The sequence below is a fragment of the Mandrillus leucophaeus genome, unplaced genomic scaffold (genome assembly GCF_000951045.1).
Source record: "Mandrillus leucophaeus isolate KB7577 unplaced genomic scaffold, Mleu.le_1.0 Scaffold51, whole genome shotgun sequence".
Taxonomy (NCBI): domain Eukaryota; kingdom Metazoa; phylum Chordata; class Mammalia; order Primates; family Cercopithecidae; genus Mandrillus; species Mandrillus leucophaeus.
Window position 1 is genome coordinate 5,135,812 of NW_012105475.1, and position 21,788 is coordinate 5,157,599.

Consider the following 21,788-nt stretch of genomic DNA (forward strand, 5'->3'; position numbering starts at 1 on the left):
TCACATTTGTGACTTAGATTATATTTCTGTTGGCATAGTGCTGGTATAGACAGAATACAACAGTATTTGCTAGTACCCATTGTGTGCCAGATTGTCTAGAATTTGTAATACAGTTAATCTTCATGGTAAACTTTATGAGGTAGGTTTTTCTCTCTTTTTTTTTTTCTATTGTGTTTTCTGTCTTTCTTCTTTTTTTTACGGATAATTTTATCACCTAGATACTTGTTTATTTTTTATTTTTTTGGTCACCCAGACTGGAGTGCACTGGCACAATCTCAGCTCACTGCAACTCTGCCTCCCGGTTTCAAGTGATTCTCGTACCTCAGCCTCCCTAGTAGCTGGGATTACAGGTGTGCACCACCACGCCCAGCTAATTCTCGTATTTTTAGCAGAGACAGGGTTTCACTATGTTGGCCAGGTTGGTCTCGAACTCCTGACCTTAAGTGATTGGCCTGCCTAGGCCTCCCAAAATGTTACAGTTACAGACGTGAGCCACGGTGCCTGGCCCCCAGATACTTTTTTTGTTTCTTTTCTTTTTTTTTTTTTGAGTTGGAATTTCTGTCCCCTAGGCTGGAGTGCAGTGGCACGATCTCAGCTCACTGCAAGCTCCGCCCAGCTAATTTTTTGCATTTTTAGTAGAGACGGGGTTTCACCATGTTAGCCAGGATGGTCTCAAACTCCTGACCTCGTGATCCGCCCGCCTTGGCCTCCCAAAGTGCTGGGGTTACAGGCGTGAGCCACCGCACCTGGCGATATTTTTTCAAGTAACTGGAGTGCATAGAGGTTAAGCAACATACCCTGAGATCACGCCACTACTAAGTAGGAAGCCAGGATTCAAATTTAGGCCTCTCTGGCTTCAGAGCCATGGTTTTCCCAGTATACTGTGGCATGTTGTCATTGGACTATTAAAGGTGATTGAGTTGGAGAACGAAGCGATTGGAGTAGGGCTTTTGCAAATTGTAATAAAGATAAATGAGGGGAAGAGACCTCATTTCCAGCTTTCTTCTTTTTGTTTTGTTAATGTTCCTTTTTGCAGGAATGGCAGATGCTTTTCTTAAAATGATTTTTCAAACCCTGTCTTTTTGAAGTGTCCTGTGTATTAACTGACTCTCAAAATATTTGTTTTATCGTCTCTGTAGATTTGATAATGGGCTGCATTAAAAGTAAAGAGAACAAAAGTCCAGCCATTAAATACAGACCTGAAAATACTCCAGAGCCTGTCAGTACAAGTGTGAGCCATTATGGAGCAGAACCCACTACAGCGTCACCATGTCCGTCATCTTCAGCAAAGGGAACAGCAGTTAATTTCAGCAGTCTTTCCATGACACCATTTGGAGGATCCTCAGGGGTAACACCTTTTGGAGGTGCATCTTCCTCATTCTCAGTGGTGCCAAGTTCATATCCTGCTGGTTTAACAGGTGAGATTTAAATGGACAAGTACATTGTCTGTCTGAGAACATCACCTTGGGTAATATATACTTAAGTCTTATCTGCCTTTAAGAAAGATACCTTACCTGAGGACTTCTCAAATAATTGTATGTGAAAATTAGTCTCTAACATAAAAATTAGTTTTATTGTATACATGGGTATGGTTCTGGAAAATTGGTGGTAACCTGATGGTGATTATGTACTGGATCATGTCATTAATTATTTTATTAACTCATTATTCAAATAGTTATTGAGCTCCCCCCACCCACCCCACTGTGTGGTAGGCACTGGGAACATAAAGATTAAAAACATATACCTTTCCCTCAAGAATTTGACAACTTCTCAGGATTGTAAAGTGCTTAAGGCTTATAGTAGTTACTTAATAGATGTTAATTAAGTGACAGTGAAGTAGTGATAATAGAATGTTTCTCCCAGATGCTGCTGATTTAAAAAAGAAAAATCCTAAAGCTCAGAGAGTTGAAATGATTTTTCCCCCACGTCACAGTAAGTAGGAGAGCTCAGATTTATTGTCCTGTTCCAGAATTCCAATTATTACATTATCATATCCTTTTACAGAATAGCAAGAAGTGATAGTTGACAACCTTTCATGGAGAAGGAAGGTTCTTAAAAAAGTAGATTCAAACAGTTTTAAAAGAGAGAAAATGAGCTCTTTTGTAAAGGGTCCCATATCAGGATGCTTTTTCATTGAAGTAACGAAGTATAGCTGGCTTAAAAAGGTAGGGTGAGTTTCAGGGTTCCCTGACACAGCAGTTCTGTGGTGTCATCAAGGACTCAGATTTCTTTATCTCTCTTCTGCAGCCCTTGGGAGTGTCTTTATCCTTAGGCTTGGCAAAACAGCTGCCAGCGTCAAATCAAGCAATATATGTCCTCGTTAATAGCCAGTGGGGGCAAAAGATAAATCTCCGCTACAAGCATGGACTGACTATACATTTGTTTCTTCAGTCTGTTCCAACTGAACCAAAAACAATAGCAAGGCCAGGCGCAGTGACTCACACCTGTAATCCCAGCACTTTGGGAGGCCGAGGCGGGCAGATTGCCTGAGCTCAGGAGTTTAAGACCAGCCTGGGCAACATGGCGAAACACTGTCTCTACTAAAATTACAAAAAAATTAGCCAGGCGTGGTGGTGTGTGCCTGTAGTCCCAGCTACTCGGGAGGCTGAGGCATGAGAAGTGCTTGAACCCAGGAGGCAGAGATTGCTGTGAGCCGAGGTTGCGCCACTGCACTCCAGTCTGGGTGACAAAGCAAGACTCTATCGCAAAAAAAAAAAAAAAAAAAAAAGCCATAGGACTGCCGTACACTGATTCTGTTAGACTTCATTTGAGAAGTTATGCATATTAAGTCAATTACAGTCTTAATTCCAGCCCCCTAACTGAATACTTAAGTAGTAGATGGCCATGAGGGCATTTCTCAGTCTTTAGCAAAAGTTTACTTTTAGAATTATGTTTGGGAAAGATAGTGATCTAAAATGGTTGAATATTGATACTTAAAGGCACACTTTAGACTGAGTGCAGTGGCTCATGCCTGTAATCCCAGCACTTTGGGAGGCTGAGGCGGACGGATCACAAGGTCAAGAGATCGAGACCATTCTGGCCAACATGGTGAAACTCCATCTCTACTAAAAATACAAAAAAATTAGCTGGGCATGGTGGCTCGTGCCTGTAATCCCAGCTACTCGGGAGGCTGAGGCAGGAGAATGGCTTGAACCCAGGAGATGGAGGTTGCAGTGAGCCAAGATTGCACCACTGCAAATCCAGCCTGGCAACAGAGCGAGACTCCGTCTCCAAAAAAAAAAAAAAAGACACACTTTAGTTACCTAAAGCAATTTACTTATATAAAATACTCCATTAGGGGTATTCATTTATTAACTCAGTGTCTGTGTATCAGGTATGGAGAGTTGAGCAAGACAAACAAGGTTTCTGCCCTAATGGAGCTTACATTATAGAGGGTTGGACAATAATTAGTGAATAAACAACTAAACAGGATGGATGATTAATGATCCTTAAATGCTGTGAAGGAACTAACTAGAATGATGGTGAAGGCCTTACAGTTAATCAGGGAAAGCTATCTCAAAAAGAAATCATTTGAACTGAGATTTTTTTTTGGGGGGGGGGAGGGAGATGGAGTCTCCCTTTGTCACCCAGGCTGGAGTGCAGTGGCGCAATCTCAGCTCACTGCAAGCTCCACCTCCCAGGCTCAAGCGATTCTCGTGCCTCAGCCTCCCGAGTAGCTAAGATAAGAAATGCACCACGGCACCCGGCTAACTTTTTTTGTACTTTAGTAGAGACGGGGTTTCGCCATGTTGGCCAGGCTGGTCTTGAACTCCTGACTTAGGTGATGCACCCGCCTTGACCTCCCAAAGTGCTGGAATTACATGCGTGAGCCACCACTCCCGACCTTGAGCTGAGATTTGATTAGCCAGAATGACCTACCTATGTGCAATCCTGGGAAAGAGCTTTCTAGAGAGAGGGAATAACAAATGCAACATTTAGGAGATACAGGGAGACTTGGAAGTTTTGAGTATAAACAGAGGGGAGAATTGTATAATATGGGATTGAAGAGTTAGGAGACCACAATTACTCAGGACCCCATAGACTGGTAGGGAGTTTAGGTTTTATTCAAAGCTAGGAAGAAACTACTGAAGAGATTAAGAAAGGATTTGCATGATTGAATTTTCTTTTGCGGAAAAACGGTCTCTGATAGCTGTGTGGAGAATGGATAGTAGGGAAGCTGTGTAGAAGCAGATGAGACTAGCACTTTCAGTAGTCCACCCAGCCCCAATGAGAGATGACAAGGACTTGGGTTAGGGTAGCAGCAGTGGAAATGGAAAGTAAATAGTAAGTATATTAGAGGTAAAACTGATAGCACTAGTAATGGACTTGGCTTGAGTACCTGATTAGATAGTAGGGCCATTTACTTAGATAGGAAAGACTTGGGTACAGGTTAGAGGACAAAAATCAAGAGCTTTGTTTTGTAATAGATTTTAAATGCTTATTAGACATCCAAATAAAGATGTCGTCCGGGCACGGTGGCTCACACCTTTAATTCCAGCACTTTGGGAGGCCAACTCAGGTAGATCACTTGAGGTCAGGAGTTTGAGACCAGCCTGGCCAACATGGTGAAACCCCATCTCTACAAAAATACAAAAATTAGCGGGGCATGGAGGTGCACACCTGTAATCCCAGCTACTCAGAACGGTGAGGCAGGAGAATCGCTTGAACCCAGGAGGTGAGGTTGTGGTGAGCCAAGATTGTGCCATTGCACTGCAGCCTAGACAACAGAGCAAGACTCCATTTCAAGAAAGAAAAAAATTTTTTTTGATCTGACAAGTCAGTGGGATTATATTGAGTACAGCATATATATATTCAAATTAAAAATATGTTGGCCAAAGGATACAAAATTTAGATAGGAGGAGGCAAGAGATCTATTGTAAAACACGGTTAGCAATATATTGTATTCTTGAAAACTACTAACGAAATTTTAAGTGTTCTCACCACAAAAATGATATGTGATGCAATGCATATGTTAATTAGCTCTAGTTAGCCATTTCACAAGTAGACATATTTCAAAGCATCCTGTTGTATACAATAAATATATACCGTTTTTAAAAAGAATATTAATTTATTATGGGGTTTTTAACCTGAATGCCTGCCTTGAATAATTTTAACATTGAAATGGTCATGCATATTGTATACATCTGTTTTATTATTTGTTTTGTTTGCAAATAATAGTTTGGCTGTTCAGGATGCTAATCTCTTTAAGCATCTGCACATAATGCTAAATATGACAGTTTAGTTTTTGAATTTATACTTTATAATTCATATCATCATACCATTTTATTTTATTTTATTTTTTTGATGCAGAGTCTCGCTGTGTCGCCCAACCTGGAGTGCAGTGGCACAATCTCGGCTCATGGCAACCTCCACCTCCAGGTTTCAAGCGATTCTCCTGTCTCAACCTCGCGAGTAGCTGGAATTACAGGCATGCGCCACCATGCCTGGCTAATATTTGTATTTTTAGTACAGACGGGTTTTCGCCATGTTGACCAAGCAGGTCTCAAACTCCTGGCCTCAAGTGATTCGCCCACCTTGGCCTCCCAAAGTGCTGAGATTACAGACATGAGGAGCTGCTGTGACCACCTGATGCCATTTAAGACAGAACATGACATTTTTATCTTTAAGTGTTAAATATGTAATAATTTTGCTAGAACTAGTAAATTAGTTATTACTGGTAATGATTAGATGTAATTGTTCATTCATTATTTATATGAAGAACACTGCCCCACTTGTTTATAGTGCTTATCAGTGCTTTTTCTGTCAAATAATTGATTTGAAATTTGACTACATTTCCAAGCCAGAGATGTTGCTACCATGAGTCAAAATTAAATTTGTTGACTGGACACAGTGGCTTGCGTCTGTAATCCCAGCACTTTGGGAGGCTAAGGCGGGCGAATCACTTGGGGCCAGAGTTCAAAACCAGCCTCGCTAACCCAGTGAAACCCGGTCTCTACTAAAAATAGAAAAAAATTAACTAGGTGTGGTGGCACATGCCTGTAATCCCAGCTACTTAGGAGGGTGAGGCATGAGAGTCGCTTGAACCTAGGAGGCAGAGGTTACAGCAAGTCGGTATCACACCACTGCACTGCAGCCTGGGTGACAGAGTGAGACTTCGTCTCAAAAAAAGAAACAAAATTAAATTTGTTTCTCCAAGTCTACAGAGTTTTACAATTTGCAGAATATAGTAGTAGTATGGAAGGTCTTCAGACAGTTTAAGACTAGTTATTACTACCAGTTATTGAGTTATTGTCCCAGAACATAAAATATGGTCATGTCTCTCTACTTTAAAATTATTCAGTAGCTCCAACTTCTAAAAATAGTTTCTGGAGACTACAGTAAAAACTATCCTTAAGCTTTTTTTTTTTTTCTCTTTTTGGGCTGGCAATAGTTCTTTTTTTCTGTTTTGTTAACTTAGCTACATAATTTACCTTGGTGTTTTTTCCCTCTGATAGGTGGTGTTACTATATTTGTGGCCTTATATGATTATGAAGCTAGAACTACAGAAGACCTTTCATTTAAGAAGGGTGAAAGATTTCAAATAATTAACAATACGTAAGTGTCGTGAATATTTTGTGAGAGAAATACTGACAGAAATCTGGTCTTTACACTGAAACTGCTGAGCTAGTTGTTGATCCAGAGATGAGAGAGGTAGGGCATGGGCTGCCCACTGGGTTTAACGATGCATTGGCTTCTTTAGAGGCATGTCGTAACACTGCTGCTGTAGCCAGAAGTTATTACTTCTACCATTTGTGCTGCTGTGGTTCTGCCATAAACAGAGATTTAAGAATGAAGAGTTATTGAGGGGGGTACATGTAAGTGTATTTTTTTTTTTTTTAATTTTAGGAAGAGAATTCGATGCTCCTATTTTTCTAAGTACCAGATGGTTTAAAGATCTTATCTCATTCTATTAAAAAAAAAAAAAAGGAAAAAGTTGGGTAAGGAACCCATGTACTTTCCAACTGATGAAATTAAGTTGTTTTATTCCTTATGTGACTCTTAGACTTTTAAAGTCTAGAGGTACACTGTAGAAAATTTGATGCTCATTGTAGAAAGTAGATCGAATAATTTCATTAGCAAGCATAATGACCACTCTGTAGCTTCTCAAAATATGTATTTATGGTCTGTTTGCTTCCAGTCATGTTTTCTTCCATCCTTCTTCCCATCTGCTACCAGTTATTGTTCCAGAACATAAAATATGGTCATATCCTTCTACTTTTAAAATTACTCAGTACCTACCACTTGCCATCAAGATAAAAGGAAAACAACAATGATAACAGCCATCATTCATTGAGAATTTACTATGTGCTTCTCCCCTCTTCTGACTCTACTACCCAGGCATACTGAATTACTTGCAATTTTCTGAGTATGCTGGAGTTTCTCATACTCTCATGCTTTCACACATACTGTTTCTTTTTTCTGGAATGTGATGTCTCATCTTTCCATTTCTTTCCTTTATTTAGTTAATCCTGCTCACCCTTCAAAATATAGTTAATATGTCCTTTCTCAAGGATGCCTTTCCTTACATTCTTCCTCCCCTGCCTGGCCCAGTCCTATCCCCTGCTGAATTAAGTCTCTCTCTTAGGTGTTTACATAGCAACCTATGCAAACCTCAATCATAGCTCTCATCACATTTTGAATTACAATTTGTCACTTGCTTGTCATTCTTTTAGACCAGTGGTTCTCAACCTGGGACAGAATCACCCAGGGGACATTTGTCAATATCTGGAGACATTTTTGGTTGTCACAGTTGGGGTGCTGCCACTGTCTTCTAGTGAGTCGAGGCCAGGGACATTGGTGAATATCTTAAAATGCGCACAACAGCCTCCCACAGCAAAGAATGATCAAGTCCAAGGTGTCAGTAGTGCTGAAGTTGCAAAACCCAGCTCTAGACTGTGAATTCCTTGAAGTCAAGGACTGTCTTTTTACTTTTATTTCCAGCACACTCTAAAGTCTGTCACTTGATAGGTGTTCAGTAATGGTAGAATGAATCAATGAATGCTTAGCAGGATCAAATACAAGGTTTTTGGTTTATGTATCTCAAAGTGCTTAGTATATATGAGGAACCACAAACCAAGTGCATGAGTTTCTAAATATTTGAATTACTGAGGGATTTTCCATTCGTTTTCTAGAGAGCAAATTTATCTAGGCATTGATAACATTTTAATTTGGACAGTACCTTTTCAATTTTTGTCTTCAGTGAAGCAAAACATGCATTTAATCTTTAGTAACAAATCCCATATCTGTCTTCCTGTTTAAACACTCATTATATTTGGTCTTTTCACATTAATTTTGAAAAAATGAGGGCTTACGTGTTATAAACCACACATAGTTCTCATGTTCTGAATTATAGTTTAATTTTGGTCTTACTGGAATATTTCTAGATAACATGTTTATAAGTATGCATTAGTCTAGAAATTCAGGGTTTTTTTGTTTTTTGTTTTTTTGAGATGGAGTTTTGGTCTTGTCACCCAGGCTGGAGTGCAATGGCATGATCTTGACTGACTGCAAACTCTGCCTCCCAGATTGAAGCGATTCTCCTGCCTCAGTCTTCTGAGTAACTGGGATTACAGGCACACACCACCACTCCCAGCTAATTTTTGTATTTTTAGTAGAGACAGGGTTTCACCATGTTGGCCAGGTTGGTCACGAATTCCTGACCTCAGGTGATCTGCCCACCCCAGCCTCCAAAAGTACTGGGATTGCAGGCGTAAGCCACTGCGCCCGACCAGAAATGCAGTGGTTTTTTTTTTTTTTTTTTCCTTTCTTTTTTCTTTCTTTTTTTTTTAGATGGAGTCTCATTCTGTTGTCCAGGCTGGAGTGCATTGGCATGATCTGGGCTCACTGCAACCTCCACCTCCCAGGTTCAAGCGATTCTGCTGCCTCAGCTTCCCAGGTAGCTGGGACTACAGGTGCACGCCACTGCGTCTGGCTAATTTTTGTATTTTTAGTAGAGACGGGGTTTCCCCATGTTGACCAGGCTGGTCTTGAACTCCGGACCTCAGGTGATCTGCCTGCCTCAGCCTCCCAAAGTGCTGGGATTACAGGCTTGAGCCACTGCGCCTGGCCCATCAATTCAGTTTTTAACTTTATTGCTCATTGTTAATTGTTTGGCTACAGGAATGTTAGAGCATTGTGTTGTTTTTGTTTTTTTGTTTTTTTGTTTTTTATCTAAAATGAGTAAAAAAGAATATTACAATTTTATGTACTATAAAGAGAAAAGCATTTGGCAATAAAGAATGGACTACTGATACACATGCTATAACCTAGATGAACCTTTAAAAAATTATTCCAAGTAAAAGAAGTCAGTTACAGAAGACCACATAAATGACATGTTTCCATTTATATGAAGTGCATGCAGTGGGCATATCCATAGAGACAGACAGAAAGCTGATGAGTGGGGTTGCCAGTGGTTGGAGGGAGTTGGGGGTGCGGAGTGACTGCTTATGGGTACAGGGTTTCTTTTGGGGGCGATGAAAATGTTCTAAAATTGATTGTGATAATGGTTGTACAACTCTGAATGTATTAAAAACTAGTGAATTGTACATCTTAAATGGGGGAATTTTATGGCATGCAGCTTACACCTTAAAGTTTTAGAAAAAAAAAAAAAAATGGAGTAATTTGAAAGATTTACTTCCCAAATTGTTTTATTCACCATAGTCTTAGGTTGAAAGAATTGTGTTAAAAAAAGAAATCTAATAACTGAAAGTGTGTAGGGTTTTGGGGCTTTATTTGGAACAGCAGTATGCAATTGTGCTTCCTTTAATTCATGTGACCTATTTTCTAATATCGTTCAAGTTTAATTCTTGATTCAATGAATGTATAAGTAAAAAATGAAAGTAATACCCTTCGTTTACTTCAGATGGAAGATAGCACTGCAATATTTTGTACCTTGGGCAATTGTCTACCTTGCGGTGATTGCTGTTTTATGTGTTGCAGGGAAGGAGATTGGTGGGAAGCAAGATCAATCGCTACAGGAAAGAATGGTTATATCCCAAGCAATTATGTAGCGCCTGCAGATTCCATTCAGGCAGAAGAGTATGGCACTACTTCATATTTTATTAATTATTTTGATTTTTAAAATGTTTTAATGCACATTCTACTTAGCCACAACTTTACACACACAGAATTACATACCAGTCTTAATTCAGCTAATGTATCGTATTAATAGATGTTACTTAAAAATTAATAACTAACATCATAGTATTTGCTTAGAGTAGGATCATAAACGAATCTGCATCAATTATATTTCCTTATGCCTAGTCTCTTTTGTGTTTTCACTTAAATATGTATCTGTAAACCTTTTGCATATTTTTCAGACTGTCTCACTTTAAAAATTTGCCTTCAGATCATCCCTTATTTTTTAACTTGCAGCTTATATATGGGGGTGTGCTGGTATGGATGGGTATATTGGTGTATATATGCATCCCATACATATCAGAGACTTACATTTTTCTTTTTTTTTTTTTGAGACAGGGTCTTGTCTCTGTCGCCCAGGTTGGAGTGCAGTGGCGTGATCTCGGCTCACTGCAACCTCCACCTCCCAAGCTCAAGCAATTCTCCTGCCTCGGCCTCCCAAGTAGCTGGGACTACAGGCATGCACCACCATGCCCAGCTAATTTTTGTATTTTTAGTAAAGACGGGGTTTTGCCTGTTGGCCAGGCTGACTCCTGACCTCAAGTGATCCACCCGCCTCAGCCTCCCACCCAAGTGCTGGGATCACAGGCGTGAGCCATTACGCCTGGCCCAAAGACTTACATTCTTTAAAGTTTTACTATTTTTAAATATTTCAGAGATTTATTACCACTTTATGATTATAAAAGTAATATGCCCATGAAAAAATATTACCTTCAGTTAGTTTTATATGACTGTTAACCTCTTGATTTTAGGCACTTGCATTGTAGTTAATGTAGGAAAGTATCCTTCTCTTTTAGCAAGTACACACTGAAGTATTTGAGGTAATAATTCAGCATGTTTGCAACTTAAAATTAGTTAAGAAAAAATATGTATCTATATATACATGCACACACATACATACAGAGAGACGGAGAGAGTATGACAAAGCAAAGTGTTAGCTGTTGGGGAACCTAGTTGTAGGGTTTATTGTAGGGTGTATGGGAGTTCTGTGTCCTATTTTTGCAACTTTTAAAAAGTCAAAATTCACCTTCAGTGACATACTACTTTTAGGTTAAACCAGTTTATCTGGGATTCATAAATGCTACTTTATTTTCATATTATAACACTTAACAGAGTGCCTTGCATATGATAGGTGCTCTATCAATGTTTGTTTGCTTTTATTAATGACCTGTAATGTGTCTCAATAACTCTTTGTTCTACTATGGTGCTTCTTACTTTCTGTTTTTGTCTTCTGCAGTTTTCTGTGAGCTCTTCCACAGCAGACACTGTCATTTTATTCACAAAACCTTATTAAATTAAACCCACACATATTTAGAGTTACTAATAATTTGGGTATGATATACTTGTGTCTTACTGAATACAGATGATGATGCTGTTACCCTCAGGGAACCACTTCTATTCTTCCTGTCATAGTCTTAATATTTCCATTTGTCACTGACAGAAAGGGTCTGTTATTTTGCTGCCTTTCCTTCTCCATTTACTGTTCCTGTGACTGTCAGGTGGAGTTTTAAGAGACATATTGAGTAGTTAATACATGGAAATACTATAAGAGTATAAGTATATTCTAACAGTAATATTTGGATATTACTATTTAATCAATAAAACTCTTAAATTTTCCTGTATTTTGAGCTGTGTTCTCTTAACTATTCTTTGTCATCCAAACCTATCCCAATCCATTCTTACTGACGCTTGTGTATAATTTTTCTGAACCTCATACTTTTCAATTCAAAACACTTAATTTTTTTTCCAGATGGTATTTTGGCAAAATGGGGAGAAAAGATGCTGAAAGATTACTTCTGAATCCTGGAAATCAACGAGGTATTTTCTTAGTAAGAGAGAGTGAAACTACTAAAGGTATGAATATTGTTATATTAGTGTAAGTATAAAATTTCTTGAGGCAGTAGTTTGAGAAAGATATAGTGAAAGTTTTTATTTTTCACCCAGGTGCTTACTCCCTCTCTATTCGTGATTGGGATGAGGTAAGGGGTGACAATGTGAAACACTACAAAATTAGGAAGCTTGACAATGGTGGATACTATATCACAACCAGAGCACAATTTGATACTCTGCAGAAATTGGTGAAACACTACACAGGTATGTGAATATTTCGAAGGTAAAAATTATTTCTTCACATTCTAGTTTATGAGTACAAAATTCATATCCTCATTTCTCTTACGATTTAACACACTTATTTACACATAATACATACCCAATAAATGTCTGTTGTAATCTAGTTTTAAAAGGAGGAACAGGTAATACTTAGTACTTGAATCGTGCTACTCAGATAATGTGCTAATAGACTCTCATCATTTGAGTCCTTATATCTTACTGGCATAGTATTTACACTGGAGTTCATTTCGTCACATGTACGTTGTGAAAATAAACCTAAAAGCAAATATTTATGGACACTTAGTAAGTAAAACTAAACATTGGGTAGCAGAAAAAGCTACGTCAGAAGGATTACCTTCCTCTGCATGGGCTGGATCACATAAGCTTTCCTAAATAAAAATCCAATGAAATTTGGTCTGATGATACATTTTTCTTATCCTAGAAAATTAACCTACAGTGATTATAGACATTTTTTGTCTTTCAAGGACTGAAGGTATTTAATATTAGAATCTTCTGTCTCAAAATTTTTCATTACTAATTTGGTATATGAATGCCCCTGAAAGCCGGGAGAGGGGATGTTTCCATGGTAATGTCTTCAATGACAGCTAGCTACAAACTGTGTCTGTCAAGTCAACCAGCAGTCTTCACATTGATTAAGCATGTTACCAAGCAGTGGCATCACTTGTAATTGCCTTTGTCACAATGTGAATTTGTGTGGTTACTTAGAATAGGAGAGAACATGTCTCATTTTCAATAAGAAAGATTGTATAAGCAGAATTCACAAGTTAAGCCGTTATGAATCTAGGGTTCCCTGACTTTGTGTCTCCCTTATTTAAAAAATCAGTCTCCTGCTAGGCATGGTGGCTTGTGCCTTTAATCCCAACTACTGATGCAGGAGGATCATTTGAGGCCAGGAGTTCAAGAACAGTCTGGGCAACATAGCGAGACCTCATCTCTTAAAAAAAAAAAAGGGGCTGGCACGGTGGCTCACACCTGTAATTGCACCACTTTGGAAGGCTGAAGCGGACAGATCACTTGAAGTCAGTAGTTCAAGACCAGCCTGGGCAACATGACAAAACCCTATCTTTATTAAAATACAAAAAAATTTAGCCAGGCGTGGTGGCGTGTGCCTGTAGGCCCAGCTACTTGGGAGGCTGAGGCAGGAGAATCACTTGAACCTGGGAGGTAGAGGTTGCAGTGAGCTGAGATCACACTGCTGCACTCCATCCTGGGCAACAGAGTGAGACTCCATCTCAAAAAAAAAAAAAAAAAAAAAAATCTCCTACATGATCCTAAGTAAACTTTTTCTTTGATTTTTGGTATGCCTGTTACAAATTAGTAGCTATTAAATATAACATTTAATGATAACATTCTCTTTGAAAATTAATAAAACCCAGTGTACAAAGGCAGAACTTTAGAAGCAGACAGACCTTGATTTGAATCCCGTCTCTACCATTTACTAACTGCAGGACCTTGGGGGAAAGTTGCATATGTTTTCTTTTTTTTTTTTTTTTTTTTTTTTTTTTGAGACAGAGTCTCGCTTAGTCGCCCAGGCTGGAGTGCAGTGGCGCGATCTCGGCTCACTGCAAGCTCCGCCTCCCGGGTTCACGCCATTCTCCTGCCTCAGCCTCCCCAGTAGCTGGGACTACAGGCGCCCGCCGCCTCGCCCGGCTAATTTTTTGCATTTTTAGTAGAGACGGGGTTTCACCGTGTTAGCCAGGATGGTCTCGATCTCCTGACCTCGTGATCCGCCCGCCTCGGCCTCCCAAAGTGCTGGGATTACAGGCGTGAGCCACCACGCCCGGCCTGCATATGTTTTCAAAGCTTCATTTATATGAGATATTTGTAAAGTACGAATTTAGCACAGTACTGGAACATACTAAGTGTTTAGTAAATAATAACTTAAAATATATATATATATTTTAAGTTATACTAAGTAGCAAATATGCTAATATATTTACTGTATATTAGTATATACATACTAAGTATTTAGTAAATAATATATATGTGTGTGTGTGTGTATATATATATACTTTGAGTCAATCTCACTGTGTCACCCAGACTAGAGTGCAGTGGCACGATTTTGGCTTACTGCAGCCTCTGCCTCCCAGGTTCAAGCGATTCATCTGACTCAGCCCCCTGAGTAGCTGGGACTACAGGCATGCACCACCACGCCCGGCTAGTTTTTGTATTTTTAGTAGAGACAGCGTTTCACGTATTGGCCCGGCTGGTCTCAAACTCCTGACCTCGTTATCCGTCCGCCTCAACCTCTCAAAGTGCTGGGATTACAGACGTGAGCCACTGTGCCTGGCCTTAACAATAAATTTTACAAGATATTTCACTTATATATATTTATATTATATATTTATATATATATTTTTCATGTTTTGCTTCTTATGGACAACTCCCTTTTTGTTTTGTGTTTTTAGAGTAAAACTCGAAAGGACTTCTATTTTTGTTTTTCTACAGTTTAAACTTAAAACATTGATACACTACATACCCCATAATTTTTGTAATTGATTTTACAGTGTAGTTTATTCATTTATCTAGAACATGCTGATGGTTTATGCCACAAGTTAACAACCGTGTGTCCAACCGTGAAACCTCAGACTCAAGGTCTAGCAAAAGATGCTTGGGAAATCCCTCGAGAATCTTTGCGACTAGAGGTTAAACTAGGACAAGGATGTTTTGGCGAAGTGTGGATGGGTAAGAAGCCTGAATTTTTGTTTTCTGTCATTGTTTAGCTGTGGATTAAAGTGCAGCAATTTATGATAAAATATGTTTCATTATTTAAGGTAAGTGTTGTTTACTGAAGTTTGGTCTAAAATCCTTTAAAATATAAATTCATAAAATGTGTTGTTTAGGAACATGGAATGGAACCACAAAAGTAGCAATCAAAACACTAAAACCAGGTACAATGATGCCAGAAGCTTTCCTTCAAGAAGCTCAGATAATGAAAAAATTAAGACATGATAAACTTGTCCCACTATATGCTGTTGTTTCTGAAGAGCCAATTTACATTGTCACTGAATTTATGTCAAAAGGTATGTATTAGTATCTCTAGGTATTCGTGTTGATAATATTTTTAAGAGTCTTTATTTCTATTTATATGCATATAGACTTATCGTATACTGTTTTCTAATTTAAGATTTTTCTGTAGACATTTGAATAGAAGAAACCTGACTTTGTTTAATGGAATAGTGATTATCCAGTTATTCCAGAGGATAGTATGACGTTTAAAAGGAAAAGTAGGCAAGCTGAATTAATTTTGAAATTAAGTTTGGCTAAAAGAAACGGAAAAGCTAGAAAGGTAAAAAATAGAAATTGTACACATTTAATTAAAATGATAAAATCAGAAAGATACTTGCATTTTTAGTACTAAAGCAAACAAATAAGGTAAAGTTAAAATAAATTAGTTTTCTCATTTTAATATAAACATTCCTATATTCAGGACTTCTAGGAACTTTTTTCGCCACTGTTTTTTTTTTTTTTGAATAGAGACTGGGGTCTCAACTATGTTGCCCAGGCTGATCTTGAACTCCTGGCCTCAAGCAATCCTCCCTTTTTGGCCTCCCAAAGTGCTGGTATCACCAGCATGAGCCACTGTGCCTGGCCTTCCCACTACTTTCAATGGAAATTTCTTCATTTTCCTAAACTCTAGACCACAAGATGGGATCTTCAGTAACAGGGTTAGGGGGAGGATAAAGATATTAATACTCTTTTCTCTTTTTCCCTGTGCAAATGATCCTTTAGAAGAGGAACTAGTAAGTGAGCAGATAAGCTGACAGGCCTGATTTTTATGTGTTTGATTTGATCTGCTTTATTGTTATTTTTACTCTTGAACCAATAATATACAGTAGTCACTAATTATGTCGCCTTCTCCAGTAGTCTGTCTTGACCAATGATGTAGTTCCATCTAGTGGTGACAAGGACAACTACAAGTTACGTATTTGCTATAGGAAAAGTTTTCCCCACAAAAGGGGACTGAAACCGAAAGTTAAGAAATGGTGCAGCCTATTTATTGATAGCCAGAACACACCTAAAGACCCGAAGCACCTGGCGCTCTTTGGAAGGAATGTGTACTGCAGACAGTTGCCAAATACGGCATTTTTTTGGTTTGCTTGGTGTTTTGTTTTTTGTTTTTGGTTTTTTGTGAGATGGGGCCTCACTCTATCCCCCAGGGTGGAGTGCAGTCACAGTTCTCTGCAGCTTCGACCTCCCTGGGCTCAAGTGATCCTCTCATCTCAGCCTCCCAAGTAGCTGGGATTACAGGTGCATGCCTCCCCACATAGATAATTTTTGTATTTTTCTACAGATGGGGTTTTTCCCTGTTTCCCAGGCTGGTTTGGAACTCCTGGGGTCAAGCAATCAGCCTGCCTTGGCCACCCAAAGTGCTGCAATTACAGGTGTGAGCCACCACACCCAGGCCAAATATGCCCTTTCAAAGAGTATATTAGATGAACCAGAGGAGAAGGGAGGGCCAGGCATGGTGGCTGACCTGGGAAACATGGTGAAACCCCATCTCTACAAAAACTAAAAAAATTAGCAGGGCATGGTGACACACACATGTAGTCCCTACTCGGGAGGCTGAGGCCTGAGAATTGCTTGAGCCCAGGAGGTTGAGGCCACAGTGAGCTGTGCTTGTGCCACTGCACTCCATCTGGGGTGAAAAAATGAGACCCTGTCTCAGGAAAAAAAAAAAAAAAAAAAAGGAGAAAAGGAGAGGGAAGATGTTTAAATCAAGGTATTGGAAGCAGGCCAGGCACAGTAGTTCACGCCTCCAATCCCAGCACTTTGGGAGGCTGAGGCAGGTGGATCACTTGAGGTCAGGAGTTCGATCCCAGCCTGGCCAACATAGCGAAACCCTGTCTCTACTAAAAATACAAAAAATAGCCGGGCTTGGTGGCTCATGCTGTAGTTCTAACTGCTTGGGAAGCTGAGGCACGAGAATGGCTTGAGCCTGGGAGGCAGAGGTTTCAGTGAGCCAAGATGACACCGCTGCACTCCAGCCTGTGTGACTAAGCGAGACTCAGTTTCAGATAAAGACTTTTAACAATTAAAAAATACATTGGGAGCATAAGAAATATAATGAAGGTAAGGCTAATAGCCCATTTAGCACTGTATATTAATTTAAAAATTACTTAATTGGGAGAACATGGTAGAATTCTATGTTGTCAGACCACTGGGAACAATTATTTCCAGACGGGAGAGATTTAGAATACAAGATAACAAAAGTCCTTTCTATTTTTAAAACTCTTTAATTCCTCATGTTGGTATTCACTTAGCACTTGTCCCTTGATAATCTGTCCAAACTCATTGCCCCATGGACTCCAGCACAAACCCACTGTTCTGCTCTTTGTTTTCATGATTTTCTTCACGTTTTTTCTTTCGCCTGGAATTTGGTTTCCCTAGCTCTGGACCAGTAAGTATACCGACTACACTGCCCCGATCCAGTTTGTGGTCAGGCGTTCCATTTAGTTGTCATTTCTATTTGGTCTTTAATCTGGAGCCATTCCTGAACCTTCCTCTGTCTTCCATAGCATTGTTACTTCTGAAGAGAATAGACCACTTTTATGTTTTAAATGTGCCTTAATTTGGGTTTGTGTGATGTTTTCTCTTGATTAAATTCAAGTACATTGTAAGCTTTTAACAAATAAAAGAGAAGCCATAATCAGACTTCTAGCCTTTTTCTTTGCTGTTTTTCATAGTACTTGGTAGTTTTCAGAGAGAGCTTAGTCACGGCAGTAGTTCGACAGCAACTCATTTAGCTACCTGTATTTAGTTTTAACTACCCCCAAGATATTCCTAGTTGTCTGAATTCTTGAATCAGATTTACTTAAAATTATGTACGTATTTAATACTACTTCCTGAATCAGAATTGGGATATTGATCAAAGCAAGGAAAAAATGCCTCTTGTCAGGTAAAGTTAATGCATTTTCTTTTTTTTTTGCATATGTTATCAGGAGAAGTTTTCAAAATTTCAGCTTAGAGACCTCTTCTGGGATCTAGATAATTATTTAGAAACTCCAAAACTGCACAAAATTTTAAAAAATGAAAAGCTAAGAAGTTCTGTGTTGTGATTTGGGGTGGAGTATTCATTTCAATCCTAATATAAGATTTGCTTATTTTGTATGAATATCTTACTGTCTGTTACAGGAAGCTTGTTAGATTTCCTTAAGGAAGGAGATGGAAAGTATTTGAAGCTTCCACAGCTGGTTGATATGGCTGCTCAGGTATCTGTATATATGCATGTATCCATTTGAATTGAAAGTGTATATTAAAATGTAGAATAATCTTACCAGAATATTATAGTTTATGTAGTGAAATGGTGGGATTTTATTTTTATTTTTTATTTTTTTAGAGACAGAGTCTCATTCTGTCACCCAGGGTGGAATGCAGTGGTGCACTGATAGCTCCCTGCTTGAAGAGCCTTGAATTCTTGGGCTCCAGCAATCCTCTCACCTCAGCCTCCTGAGTAGCTGGGACTGCAGGCACAGGCCACCATTCCCAGCTAATTTTTTAAAATATATATTTTTTTGTAGACACAGGGATCTCTATTTTGCTTAGGCTGGTCTCAAAGTCCTTGGCTCAAAGGATCCTCCCACCTCAGCCTCCTAAAGTGTTGGGATTACCTGGCCAATAATGGAATTTTAGAACTGGCAGGAACATTAGAGATAATCCGATGCAAGCTTTTAATGTTACAGATTAATGAAGTATCAAAAGACCGGAGGTATCTAAAACTCACATAACTTGTTAGTAACAGAACCAGTATTAGAACCAGCTATATAACTCTTAGTCCAGTGCTGTCTTGTATCATATGGTTTCTTAGAAAATAGATGTTTCCAGGCCGGGCGCGGTGGCTCACGCTTGTAATCCCAGCACTTTGGGAGGCCGAGGTGGGTGGATCACTTGAGGTCAGGAGTTCAAGACTAGCCTGGCCAATATGGTGAAACTCCGTCTCTACTAAAAATACTAAAAATTAGCCAGGCGTGGTGGTGGGCACCTGTAATCCCAGCTACTCAGGAGGCTGAGGCAAGAGAATCGCTTGAACCCGGGAGGCGGAGGTTGCAGTGAGCCAAGATCACACCATTGCACTCCAGCCAGGGCAACAAGAGCAAGACTCCTGTCTTGGAAAAAAAGAAAATAGATGTTTCCACAATGTAAAGTCTATATGTATTCATATTTCAACAGATAATTTTAAGAAAATTAAAGTGGATGAGTGCTGTTCCAAAGAAAATATTAGTAATCTAAAGTGTATGCTGAATTTTTTATTTACTATAGTCCAACACAAGAATTAAGATGGTATATATGCAGTTTAAAATGGAACTTTTTTACTCTTCTGACTTTTTGTTTTAAATATACAGTGAAAACTGTTAAAAGTTTCTCTTCAGATATGTGGTAGCTATTTGAGAGGCCTTATTATTGGCTTTGGTTGACATGCTGATTTTGGAATCTTACCTCCTAGCATCCAAATGTCCACAGAATCTGACAATTCAGAAAAACTTTATACTGAGAAACTATACATAGGCGACAGGCATATGCCAGGCGGGTTCATGCTTCTGAGTTAGACACTCTGTGGTAGGGGAGGTTGGCAATCCATTTTTGTTCAAAAAAAAAAAAATTAGATTTTGTGAGCCACATCCAATCTGTCATACTTTTTTCTTTTTACAACCCTTTAAAAATGTAAAAACCAGGCTGTGCAAGATGGGTCCTGTAATCTCAGCACTTTGCACCTGGGCAACATGGTGAAACCCCATCTCTGCAAAAAAATGCAAACATTAGCTGGGTGTGCTGGTGCGTGCCTGAAGTCCCAGCTACTCAGTAGGCTGAGGTGGGAAAATTGCTTGAGCCCAGAATATGAGATTGCAGTGAGCCAAGATTGCACCACTGCACTCCAACCTGCATGACAGAGTGAGACCATGTCTCAATCACTCAAAATGTGAAAAACAGTTTTAGTTCTCTGGCCATGCAAAAACAGGCTGCAGGCCACATTTGGCCTACAAGCAGTAGTTTGGGAGCCTCTACCTTGTGGTTAATACCTTTATCACTGTGTCATCTTAGATTGTGCCTGATAGGGACCTTGATGAGCTTGTTTCCAGAGGCACTAAATTACGTTGTGATTTATCTCTTCTCCTAACCACTGATACCACTGATACACGAAGACATTAGGAGGGTTAGTCTTGGTCTTCAGAGTAATGCTAGATTTTATTTTTTTTTGAGACTGAGTCTCGCTCTGTTGCCCAGGCTGGAGTGCAGTGTGGCATAATCTTGGCTCACTGCAACCTTTGCCTCCTGGGTTCAAACAGTTCTCCTGCCTAAGCCTCCCGAGTAGCTGGAATTACAGGTATGCACCACCACACCCAGCTAATGTTTGTATTTTTAGTAGAGACGGGGTTTCGCCATGTTGGCCAGGCTGATCTCGAACTCGTGACCTCAAATGATCCGCCCGCCTCGGCCTCCCAAACTCTGGAATTGTAGGTGTGGACCACCGCATCCAGCCAGTGTTAGATTTTTAAAATCTGAATTTAGCCTGCATTTTTACTATGTTTTCTGGTTTTCCTGTGTTATCTTCTAGACTATACCCTGTTACCATCATCTACTTCAGATAGTATGATTTTCAGTGACACAATTTGATATTAACCATAATTGTCTTCTCTCTGCTTCCCTTTGTATCATATGTCTTGTGTTTTTTGTTTTTCCAAGATTGCTGATGGTATGGCATATATTGAAAGAATGAACTATATTCACCGAGATCTTCGGGCTGCTAATATTCTTGTAGGAGAAAATCTTGTGTGCAAAATAGCAGATTTTGGTTTAGCAAGGTTAATTGAAGACAATGAATACACAGCAAGACAAGGTAAAATTACTTTTACATAAAAGCTTGTAATGTAGTGTTCTGTGTTTTGCTTAACTCTCTTGACTATACAGAGTTTTCCAGAATAAGAATTGTTCTAGGTTCCCTCAGAAGAATCATAGAGACTTTGATTTCATTCATAAAATCATGTACAGTAAATACCACTATGGCTTTCTGATAGTTATTTCCTCCGAGAAAGAACTTGACTAGGTATCCTTTGCATTATACGTATAGTAAATGGTAGCCTCTTTATACTTCATTTGACATGACAACAAACCTGTTTTAATTTCTTTCCTAGAAAGGCCAGAGGGTCTCAATCAGAAGAGATATTGCCCAGTACCGCCACTCACCAGGGGACATCTGACAATGTCTAGAGACGTTTTTGGTGGTTACAACCTGGGGGCTACTGCCGACATCTAGTGGGTAGAGGCCGGGTATACTGCTGAACCTCCTACAGTGTACAGAAATGTGCAGGCAAGACCCCCCACAACACAGAATTATCGGGCCCAAAATGGTAGTGGCACCAAGATTGAGAGACCCTGCTTCAGACATAGTGCTTTCTTTCAACCTCCATACTTTTGTGCAGTTACCTCCATCTGGAATGCCTTCCTATCTGTAATGTATTTTGTTGTTGTTTTTGTTGTTGTTTTTTCGAGATAGGGTCTCACTGTGTCGCTCAGGGTAGAGT

At 39.3% G+C, this 21,788-nt stretch overlaps 1 protein-coding gene across 2 annotated transcripts in view; it reads left to right on the top strand.

Moving 5' to 3' along the window:
* The window catches only part of YES1 (YES proto-oncogene 1, Src family tyrosine kinase), a 92,731-nt gene that overhangs the window by 50,485 nt on the left and 20,458 nt on the right, over positions 1 to 21,788 (top strand). For both annotated transcript variants that reach the window (XM_011996339.1, XM_011996338.1), the window contains exons 2-10: positions 1,140 to 1,418; positions 6,456 to 6,555; positions 9,940 to 10,038; positions 11,888 to 11,991; positions 12,082 to 12,231; positions 14,797 to 14,952; positions 15,111 to 15,290; positions 18,403 to 18,479; positions 20,950 to 21,103. In XM_011996339.1, coding sequence (XP_011851729.1) covers positions 1,148 to 1,418; positions 6,456 to 6,555; positions 9,940 to 10,038; positions 11,888 to 11,991; positions 12,082 to 12,231; positions 14,797 to 14,952; positions 15,111 to 15,290; positions 18,403 to 18,479; positions 20,950 to 21,103 — 1,291 coding nt within the window. In that variant the 5' untranslated portion in view covers positions 1,140 to 1,147. The remainder of the gene's footprint in view (positions 1 to 1,139; positions 1,419 to 6,455; positions 6,556 to 9,939; positions 10,039 to 11,887; positions 11,992 to 12,081; positions 12,232 to 14,796; positions 14,953 to 15,110; positions 15,291 to 18,402; positions 18,480 to 20,949; positions 21,104 to 21,788) is intronic.